This window comes from Oncorhynchus kisutch, unplaced genomic scaffold (genome assembly GCF_002021735.2).
Source record: "Oncorhynchus kisutch isolate 150728-3 unplaced genomic scaffold, Okis_V2 scaffold1140, whole genome shotgun sequence".
NCBI lineage: Eukaryota > Metazoa > Chordata > Actinopteri > Salmoniformes > Salmonidae > Oncorhynchus > Oncorhynchus kisutch.
The window spans coordinates 89,559-101,104 of record NW_022263085.1 but is presented as its reverse complement, the minus strand read 5'-3'; the positions used below and the strand labels follow the sequence as shown (position 1 = coordinate 101,104).

At 42.5% G+C, this 11,546-nt stretch overlaps 1 protein-coding gene across 1 annotated transcript; it reads right to left on the bottom strand.

The window, feature by feature from the left end:
* Window positions 1-488: 488 nt before the first annotated feature.
* On the bottom strand, window positions 489-4,533 carry LOC116364980 (uncharacterized). The gene is made up of 9 exons (XM_031817761.1): window positions 4,407-4,533; window positions 3,713-3,774; window positions 3,561-3,635; window positions 3,390-3,428; window positions 3,210-3,284; window positions 2,821-2,925; window positions 2,596-2,730; window positions 2,125-2,412; window positions 489-1,081 (listed from the first exon to the last, which is right to left on the bottom strand). Exons 2-9 carry the CDS (start codon window positions 3,764-3,766, stop codon window positions 1,016-1,018), a joined length of 837 nt encoding a protein of 278 aa, XP_031673621.1. The 5' UTR covers window positions 3,767-3,774; window positions 4,407-4,533; the 3' UTR covers window positions 489-1,015.
* Window positions 4,534-11,546: the final 7,013 nt, after the last annotated feature.

The window sequence follows — 11,546 nt, the reverse complement described above, 5'->3', positions numbered from 1 at the left end:
ACTTCAAACATCAGCTATCTGAGCAGCTAACCGATCGCTGCAGCTGTACATAGTCTATTGGTAAATAGCCCACCCTTTTCACCTACCTCAGCCCCATACTGTTTTTATTTATTTACTTTTCTGCTCTTCTGCACACCAATATCTCTACCTGTACATGACCATCTGATCATTTATCACTCCAGTGTTAATCTGCAAAATTGTAATTATTTGCCTACCTCCTCATGCCTTTTGCACACATTGTATATAGACCCCCCCTTTGTTTTCTACTGTGTTATTGACTTGTTAATTGTTTACTCCATGTGTAACTCTTTGTTGTATGCTCACACTGCTATGCTTTATCTTGGCCAGGTCGCAGTTGCAAATGAGAACTTGTTCTCAACTAGCCTACCTGGTTAAATAAAGGTGAAATAAAAAAATAAATAAAAAAATAAGTACAGATAAGTGTAGCTAAATCAGATACATGATAATTTATTTTAAATGTGATGTATTCCTCCAGTCCCAGTTCATTTCTACTCTTTTGACATGCTTCAGACCAGATGCATGCTCCACTTCAGTGTATAATGGTCCTGAATTTGCATATCAATGTGTTTGAAACTTTTACCTTCTGCATCTCTCTGCTGTCTTTCATCTGAAGCCATATCCTCCAAGGCCTAAACAGGTGTAGATTTCCATCTCTGTGTGGGAGACCAGATATTGCAAGGAGACCAGTAAGGGGCCCTCAACTCTTCACTTTGGCCAAAGGAGACCTATGACCCCAATACCAGTGACACTGCCCTAAGGTTGGTGCTGTCCTTTGCTTCTCCTGGCTATATTTCCAAGCCTAAGCATGTAAATCCAATTCATTATCATAGGCTGTATGGGGATCAATATATATGTTTTATTTAAATAATGCTGCATGTCTCAAAATATAAGAATGAGACCAATATATGTATTTTGCTAATCATAGTTCCTGTCTCTGAAATTACATTTGTGTGTGTTGTAGGAATAACCAATACTCAAAATCTGTGTGTGTGTGTTAGAAGTAATAGTTGTCCATTATTTCTTTGAACATCTCAGTTTGGACAGCAGCCACTGAAGAAACCTGTCAATTAAAAACCACAGGAGAATAAATAGTATTATAAACTGGGTGGTTCGATCCCTGAATGCTGATTGGCTGAAAGCCGTGGTATATTTAAGGAAAAAGGCACGAGGGGGTGTGGTATATTGGCCATATACCACACCCCCTCGTGCCTTTTTCCTTTTTCCTTAAACAGCTAAGGGCTGTTCTTTCGCACAACACAACACGGAGTGCCTGGATACAGCCCTTAGCCGTGGTATATTGGCCATATACCACAAACCCCCAAGGTTTCTTATTGCTATGATGAACTGGTTAATGTAATTAGAGCAGTAAAATTAAATACTTTGTCATTCCTGTGGTATATGGTCTGATATACCACGGCTGTCAGCCAATCAGCATTCAGGGCGCGAACCACCCAGTTTATAACAGACCGTATACCACGGGTATGACAAAACATTTATTTTTACTGCTCTTATTACGTTGGTAACCAGTTAATAATAACAGTAAGGCACCTCGGGGGTTTGTGGTATATGGCCAATATACCACGGCTAAGGGCTGTATCCAGGCACTCCGTGTTGCGTCGTGCTTAAGAACAGCCCTTAGCCGTGATATATTGGCCATATATCACACCTCCTCGTGCCTTTTTGCTTAAGTTTGCACTTACACATCAGATAGCTGCTCTTTCTCTGCTACCTCATTCTATTTCTCTAATTCTCTAGTCTAGTATTCCCTGGTTATGTTCCACTTCTCCCTCCTCTATTTCCTCACCTCTTCCTCAGACTCTTCTTTTCCTCTTTCTTGTCCTCCTCCTTACTTTCTCCAACATTTCCCATCTGTTTCGTCTTACTGGCCTTCTCTTGCTTCAATTCTTTTTTGGCGTTGCTCTTCTTTTTCTTATTGACCTTCCCTTCCTGAATATTTTGGACAAGCAGATAAAGTAATGTAAGCTTATGGGTTTTCTCTTCTCTTGAGCTACTATACCTAGAGCTATACTATACTAGAGAAGGACTTATGCTATACTATAGAAGGACTTACGGCCAATATTCCCTTCTTGTATTTCCTCTCACCTGTGGGGTCACTCCAGCCATTTCCTGGAGCAGCTTCCTGCCGGTCTCGCTCAGGTTGGTGATGGGAGCCAGGCGAGGGCTGTGGCGGTATGGGAAGTTCTCTGTTCGGGGCGGAGCGATAATGACAGGGTTGAGAGGAGTCCGAGGCCTTGGAACATTTACTGGGTAGGGAGAGCCTACAGCAGAGGGCAGGGCCCGTAGGGCTTCAGCCAGTGTCCGGTGTGCTGAGGTTACAAGAGGAGAGAGGCCATTCTTGACAGATACAGGACCTGAGACCTTCCCTGGGCTCTGTAGGACCAGAAAGTAAAGTAACATATCAGGAAAGTGCTATGTTCAACACAATCTGTAGAAATACTTTATAACTACTCTATACACATTGCAGATACATGACTACACTCAATAAGTAATTGTCTGCATCATTTCCAATCCCCCATGTATATATATAAAAAATATTTAATATGCAGAACTTACCAGGAAGTCTGAGTCATCGAAGGAGTGGAGAGAAAGATCATCATCCTCGTCCATATCCCTCACATCAAGCTTTGTCTCCTTTCCATTCTCAACTTTCAGCTTTGGTGTCCACCTTTCATGATCCTCATCATCACACTGTGTATCAGAGTCAAATAGTCAGAGACCATCCTCCTCCCAGTGATGTCACTCAACAAAGACATGGACGGTAGGGTACAACTCTTTTACCTCAGATTCACAGTCAGTGAAGGAGTAGATGGAAAAGTCATCAGAACTGGAGGATGAGATCACGTCATGATATTTTCTCTCTATCAGCCGAGTCACCCTTCCAGACTGAGGAGACAGAGAAAGGCATGTACTCATGGCAGCCATAGAATACATAGAATATGTAGGCAATCCAACATGGTTGTACAAGTAGTGAGTAATACATGGGTAACTGAAAATGCAATAAATGCAACTTCCATAACATTAGGGGTGGGGCAAAAGATCTTCCATAGTACAGGATTCTTTAGCATCTCGAATGGATAATTGTCAATTCAACCAAGCCAACCAAAATGGCCATATGAATCAACAGATTGATCGAACTGTTGTGTCTTTATGGGAACAGCAGAGATGACCTGGCTGAGAGGCTCTAGATTGATGCTCCATCCATCCCCAGATGTCTGGTCCTGCCCATAGCTCACAATGATTGGCTGTTAACAGTAAAGAATGAATTCAACACTGCTTTGCTCATATTGGCCTTGAATTGTGTATCAATAAATAATATAAGGACTGTTATGTGGTTGAATTTGACTTACAGGCCTTTTGTGGATCTGAGGGGTCTGCACTGAATTAGACTGTCAAGACAGCATTCAATGAAGTTAGATAGGGATATCTGCATTTGCTATAATTCTGAGAACTGCAGTTTGTACATGCAGAATGCATAACTAATGTGTATGTGTTTTTGTTTCAGGTCAGATATGACTTACAGGCTTTGGCCTTCTGTGCACCTTGCCGGTTGGCCACAACACGGAATCAGGGGTGTTCACCCTCACTGGTTTCAACTGTCAACACAACACTTAATTTAAAATGTGATAATATAACAAAAACAGGACAAAACAAACAAATATTTGATATTTACCACATAAGGGCGGCGTCTTAAAGCTCTTTTGATTCTCTCATCATTACGATCCATCTTTCTTTCTGAGGGAAACATTTCCATCAATTAATAGACACAAAACACATCCTGACTCACACACAGACACACACACAAAGATGGCATCCCAAATGGCACCCTATTTCCTATATATGTATATATATGTTGGGAAGGAGGTGCCCCAAAAGGCCAAAGATTACCTGCAACAACCTGAGTGAAGAAAACTATTGAACAGATTAAATCAAATCTGAACACCGTTTATGTAGTGAAATAATGCATGGTTACGTCATTTTGGGTCACAGCTTTATGACTGCGCTTAATACGTCACAAGAAAAACGCTTGTTTGGAGCCGGACTAGTGGTATCATATTTTCACTGGTTGTAGCTCAATAACGAACGTGATGTGCTTATTATATCTTACTGACTGAGTAATGGTTGTATCGATGGTTGGTTGGACGTTTTACATAGATAGACCAACATGATATCAATAGGAAGAAACCATTCCTTGCCAAATATTTTGTTGTATTATTGTTTTACTTTGAGTAACATTAAGGGACCACAATAGAAACCGTTTACTTTATTGTGTTGTCCCTGGCCTGACACGTTTTATTTAATTCAACGGGTTTTATTATTTTATGAAATTGTCCAATCAAATATATCTAACTTTCTATCTAACTCACATGAGCTGTTGAGGACTCCTTGGTCATCACATTTCAGGCACAAGCCAGCAGGTGGAAGGAAGTGTCTTTAAATGCAGCACTGCCTTTAACGCACTTCATGGTCTGCGCAACAGTATCTTTGTGGTTGTGAAAGTGATTAATCCAAATGCGGAAGTTCAGTACATTTGTTTTGGTTTAGCAAGCTAGCTTCTCAAGTCTTGGCTAAAGTGTTGTGCAATATTGGAAGAAAAGTGTCGTTACTGACATTTTGTATTGTGCTTGATTATCCTCTAGTAGTTTGACAAGTTTGTACTGAGCATCAACATGATCACCCGAATAGTTTAGAAAGATGTGGTTCAGAGGTTCAAGAGTTTTACTCCTGAGTTCAGGCTAACAAGTGGCATTGTTGCTGTCATTATAGTATTGTAATGAAACAGACAGGGAGCAGGTCTCGAACCCTCGGACCTTCTAGCCCGAGGTCCGGCGCGCTATCGACTGTGCCCCAAAAGCATGCTCGTGCGGCAGAGTCAATTTCCGCGCTTATAAACCCAGGGCCGTTACAGTATCATCAGTTTTGTTTACAGTCACTACATATTTCGGTTTATCAGAAGATGTCTAAAGTCTTGTAACTACAGTTTTTGCCAATGGGCATGGTACCTTAGCAAGGAGGGGTTGAGTGACTCAAGAATCATGCTCAGTAGCTAGCTAGCCACTTTGAATGGGTCTGTTGTAACGTTATCTAGCGTGCTACAACGTGTAGCTAACGTTAATGACGTAACAGATTGTGCCATTAGGCTACAGCAGCAAGCTAGAGCACAACACATCAATGCCGCTGATGTCTGTCAACCCGATAACATCCGTTTAATCCTCTCCTCTTCCTTTGCGGTACACAAGCCCATCACATACTCCTTCCACCATCAGACAGAGACCCAGATACTCCTCAGCATTGGGGTTCTGGTGCTCCTCTGTGGTGGGATTGAGAAGACTGTGGGCACCGTTTGGTTCCTCCTCATGTTTCAGCTGCTCTCTATCAACACAGGGGTGTTGTACACAACCTTGGGGCTGGTACTGTTTGGTGCATCTGCCCAGAATCAAGTGGAGGGGTTAGTTCCTGTATCCCCCTCCATTCTGGGTATGGCCACAGTGTACTCACTTATGGTTAAGGGCTTTCTTTTTGGGGTCAGTGTACCCATGTTAGCCCTGGCCTGGCTGTTTCTGGTCATAGTAACACTTTTGGTCCCACACTCTCTTCCTCTGCATCCCCATCATAGCAGGGGGGATCTCTATCCTTACTCCAACCTTATTGTGGTTGAAAATAACTGTGATACACTGCAGTATGTCACAGCTTTAAGTGGGCTTAATAGTGTAGTTAAATGGTAATATGTTTATGTGCGGTGCTGTGGTCTAAGGCACTGCATCTCAGTCTACAGTCCCTGGTTTGAATCCAGGCTGTATCACATCTGGCCGTGATTGGGAATCCCATAGGGCGGTGCACAATTGGCCCAGCTCTGTCCGGGTTTGGCCAGGGTAGGCCATCATTGTAAATAAGAATTTGTTCTTAAACTGACTTGCCTAGTTAAATAAAGGTTCAATTAAAATAAATAATATGCTTGAAATGTGTGTTGAGTCCTCATGCTGAACATAGAGCATCAGTCCTGGATAAGAAGATGCCTTTCAGGCTTCTGAGGGACAACTTTGGTTTTAGAAGTGTTTTTTCTCCCCATCCGGTCAGATAAATAGTCCAAACAGCCAACCCAACCGCATCCTCAAGGCCCTAAAGCACACTTTTGCCTCGTTTTGTATCACCTTTCAATGATACATCTGGGGGGGACAAAAATGCAATTTCAGAATGGGCGAATCACTGTTTAGTTAGATAAGCTCTCTGTAAACTCTCCACATTCTCATTGGTTCCAGAATCATTCCTACCCAGTCCAAGCCTACACTCCAGTTTCCTCCAACCTACAGGCTACCGAGACCACACCAAAGACATTTGAAGGCTGGGCCATGGACATAGTCACGGACACAGTCATTGGCAGACATCTGCCTCTCAAACCAGCAGTCACTGGGCTCCAGTGGCTCAACATCTACATTCTCAACATTCTCTCCAGTCTGTCTGTCAGTGCCCCCCAGAGTTTCACAGCAAACATGCCCGAGTCTGTGATGGTTCACCCAGGGGCACCGGTGTCTTCATTGACAGATTGATAACATAGACAACTCGTTGAATGATAGCTCTCTCACATTTGTTATACGTTGAAATGTAAAATACTTGGACATGGGGTTTGAGGTAGTACTTAAAAGGTACACGGTTTCTTCACTGATGATTTTGGTTTGAAGAGTCAATCAAACTCTGAATGTTCAGGGTCAAATCAATGCAAGACGTTTTTGATTGTCAGTTGAATGAAAGACCACTCCTTCTGGCTTGTACTTTGTGTTGTTCTACACATACGGTAGACATAGCTCTTGGCACTCTTGATTTATACATCCTTTATAAATCCGGCAATTTATATTCCACAGATGTATTCAGTTTTTCTTTCCTTAACTACTTACAGCAATGAAATGAAATAGCATCCACTCACCAGTAAATTATATCCATTACATGCAGTTTGTTGGGCAATGTATAATTCAACATTATTGTCAATTCTGGAGCAGGGAGCAGTGGTTGAGGTTATCAAGAGTGTGGGCTACAAGGGCAGATTATGATGTCATCTTTAGAAAATAAGGTAGTTGGGCCTCCCAAGTGGCGCAGCGGTCTAAGGCACTGCATCGCAGTACTTGAGGTGTCACTACAAACCTGGGTTCGATCTCAGGCTGTGTTACAGCCGGCCGTGACCAGGAGTCCCATGAGGCAGCGCACAGATGGCCCCGCTGACTTTGGTCACCAGCTGAACGGTGTTTCCTCCAACACATTGGTGCGGCTTCCGGGTTAAGCGAGCAGTGTGTCAAGAAGCAGTGCAGCTTAGCAGGGTCCTGTTTCGGAGGATGCATGGCTCTTGACCTTCGCTTCTCCCGAGTCCATAGGGGAGTTGCAGAGATGGGACAACACTGCAACTACCAATTGAATATCATGAAAATTGGGGGATTAAAAAAAAAAAAAAGTACAAAAAATATATAAATAATAAATTGGTCGTTTTGCACAGTAAAGAGAAGCCATAAATTACAACCAAGACTAAGTATAGCACATCAATTATTATAATTTCTTTACAAGTGCATGTGTACAAGTTATACTGTTTATATACAAATAGCTATTTTGCATAAACAACTGGATCAAGTGGTAATAGTCATGTAACAGGTCATGATGGAACACGTTATTCAATATCAGTAATGCAAGAGAAAAAGTTCAAAGGAACACCATTTTTACAGTTTACCATGACTTAATCAAAGACCTATTCTTTAATGAACCGATGAAAAACAAAGCACAATGACTGAATAGTTACTGCAATTTAAATGTATGAATTGAACAATACATGGTACAATATGAATGTGCTACAAGTATGGATATTTTACTCTAATTGAACTCTTCTCTCTGTATTTACACAACCTTCCTAGAGCATCTGAATAGGCAGCCATGTTGAATTTTGTAAATACATTTACAGACAGCAAAAATAGAATGCTTTCAATACCTTACATTTGAAATGAGTTCATGTACAAGAAGGATCTTCACAGCATGATAGATGTCCTGATGCAATATTTCATATCATAATCACCTCTGTTTTTGCCTACTTTCACTTACAAATCATATCAAAGTTGAGAACTTCCGGCGCCGACAGAGATGGCCGCCTCGCTTCGCGTTCCTAAGGAAACTATGCAGTTTTTTGTTTTTTTACGTGTTATTTCTTACATTAGTGCCCCAGGTCATCTTAGGTTTCATTACATACAGTCGAGAAGAACTACTGAATATAAGAGCAGCGTCAACTCACCATCAGTACGACCAAGAATATGACTTTCGCGAAGCGGATCCTGTGTTCTGCCTTTCACCCAGGACAACGGAATGGATCCCAGCCGGCGACCCCAAAAAACGACTTCGTAAAAGAGAGAAACGTAGCGGTCTTCTGGTCAGACTCCGGAGACGGGCACATCGTGCACCACTCCCCAGTATACTTCTCGCCAATGTCCAGTCTCTTGACAACAAGGTTGATGAAATCCGAGCAAGGGTAGCATTCCAGAGGGACATCAGAGACTGTAACGTTCTTTGCTTCACGGAAACATGGCTCACTGGAGAGACGCTATCGGAGTCGGTGCAGCCAGCTGGTTTCTCCACAAATCGCGCCGACAGAAACAAACATCTTTCTGGTAAGAAGAGGGGCGGGGGCGTATGCCTTATGGCTAACGAGACATGGTGTGGTCACAAATGCATACAGGAACTCAAGTCCTTCTGTTCACCTGATTTAGAATTCCTCACAGAGAGATTAAAGTAGATGTCACGTGTCAAAATTTTGATTGATGACCCTATGTGAACCTATGTGAACTCTATGTGAACCCTATGTAGTGATGACGTGTGCATGTCTTCTGGTCAGGCAAGCCTGGTTAGGTGGGGGCTATGGGTTGAGTAAGGGTCCATTTGACAGGCCGTTAATGATTGATGACCCAAGCCTGATTTATGACCCTATGTAATGATTTATGACCCTATGTCATGTAGAAGGGTGCATGCCCAGGGGGGTTGAGTAAGTGACCATGTGTCAGGTCAACCTGTTACTGTTTCTCACGGTTTGGGGTGGTTAATGCCCCTTATAAAGCGCCTGAACAATACCTGTTTAAGAGTGCACAAGATCTTAAGAATAACCATGGAATTTGGGATCGGTACCAAAGCAGTGATGACGGTAACAACTGAAACAGGCCTTCGGGTTGCCCATAGAGCAAGGGCAAAGTATCAACCAGCAATATATGATGCGCCAAAAAAACGTTTTTTAAATGTGTATAGAACCCAAATACCGCCAGCAAATGCTCTGACAGATCAAGTGTTGATGTCTAATGGCCAGCAGTGGGGGTATCGGTTTGATTACCTGGCCTGTAGAGTGACCCTCTATACGGTAGATGAAGGAGAAGAATATACAGACCAGACTGTAGGCTTGGAATATGGTGTTGAAGACTGGTCGGTTTTTCGCAAGGTTGTGTGTCCTGAACTGAGCCTTATCACCAAGGGGTATAGTGTGTTCACGGGCCACGAGACCCGTTGGGAAGGTACCCCTGACTCCTCAGGACAAATATTTCACAGGGTGAAAATACAAAGAAAGAATGGCCGACCGTGCGGCAGCGTGGAGTTCTATATCGGCACCGAGGCAATCCGAAACCACAACCTTAGGGGTGGTGGCCTGACTGGGGATACCCGACTGCGTCTGCTTATTCCTTTTAAGAGTTGGGATGTACTGGAATTGAAAATGTTGCAACCGTTGGATGCTCTCTTTGTACAGAGCCAACAGCGTCAGAGCCTTGTTCATTTAAAGAAGTGCATAATATATACGAATCGTAAAGATTACGATGCAAAAGAGCCTCAAGAAGATACAGCGTCAGAAGAAAACTAAGTAAGCGGATGCTTTAACCCCGCCCCCCCAGATACCCAATGGCCTTGTTCTACAATAAAAAGAAAAAAGCAGCCAGTTCTTCATTTCAGCATACACCATGGATCTCCAGACCATCTACGAGGAAGCCACTACGTCATGGGGGCCCGACACTAAAGACTCTATGCCACGAAGCCCTACACTCTACGCACCCCTGGCAAGACCCGTGACACCCCCGACATTTACCCAGCCTGAGGATGTGTTTGATGGGGTGGCCAGTACTATTTTTGTGGATACAATCAAGGCCTCTGTAGCTACACTTTTAAACGTGGTGATTGGCGAATATATACGAGAAAAATGCATCGGCTGTGAGATCAATCATCCCAGCCAGCGTCGTCATCCTTGCCTCTACGACCCTCCTAGATACTACTTTTTCAATCATTTTGAGGAGCTGGTGAAAAGACTGTGGTCCTGCCGTTTTATACCAGCGCTGGTCATCGCCCTGGAGTCTATGGGTATTGCGCCGTCTATCCCTAGAGTTTACGGGGTAACCGAAGCCTTCCTACATGAACTGAAGGAGGCCATCTTCATCCATGAGAAACTCAAAGAAATCCGACACACCCTGGTGGACGACAACAAATACAGGGAAGCTGTGGTGGCTGATGTGATGCTTTTCTGGCTCAATAAATCCCAAGAGACCGAGTGACATTTTGTTTATTTAGAGCTATGGGTAACTATGTGTCTACGATGTTTGAGCGAATAAATACATTTTTTCTTTTGAGAGACCTTACAAATGTTATGCATCAGATTATTGAAAATAAAGTGAACAATGTAAAGTTCTACACAACCCACAATACAGGGGTTATTGTAGAGCGTGTGTTAAAAATGGAGCAAATCATGAAACATGTCCGACATACGGGCGAGAGTTTACAATGGTCACATATGGTATCAAGGCTTGTTGAGGATTCTGAAGAACTAGAAATAACTTTGGCTAAGATTTTACATTATTTGTTTGAACCACCCTTTAATGTGAATGTGTATCATATTTGTTGTTTATATACTTATATATCAGACGTGTGTGTTTTAAAAATTCTGCGAAACAAACCTGTAAATCTAAACAATATATACAGGGTGTTGCATGCTGTGATTGTTGAGAAAACGGGGACTTGTATCTTGCAACAAATCCTGAATTGTCTGTATACGTAATAATTGTTGCATTCTTAAAATAAAAATTCACAAACTGAAATGTTGTCGTTATATGAAAGTGGCTCATTACAGTTATTGTACCTCAGAGAGGCAAGAAGGATGGCTGAGCAGCTGTTGAAAAACATATATTATAATCCCTCTAACCCCGGGTCTTATGGGGGTAAAGAGCGTTTACAGAGAGCTATAGTCGAAGAAACAGGTAGTCTGTTAAGCGATGCTAAAGTGAATGAATGGTTATCAGAGCAAGATGCCTACACTCTACATAAACCTGTAAGAAAACATTTTCCAAGAAATAGAGTTTTTTCTACGCATCCATTATCCCAATTTCAGGCGGATCTATGTGACATGCAGTCCCTTGCCGATAAAAATGATGGAAATCGCTACATGCTAACGGTTATAGATATTTTCTCTAAATTAGCCTATGTAAGGGTGTTAAAAAATAAGAGCGGGGCAGAGGTGA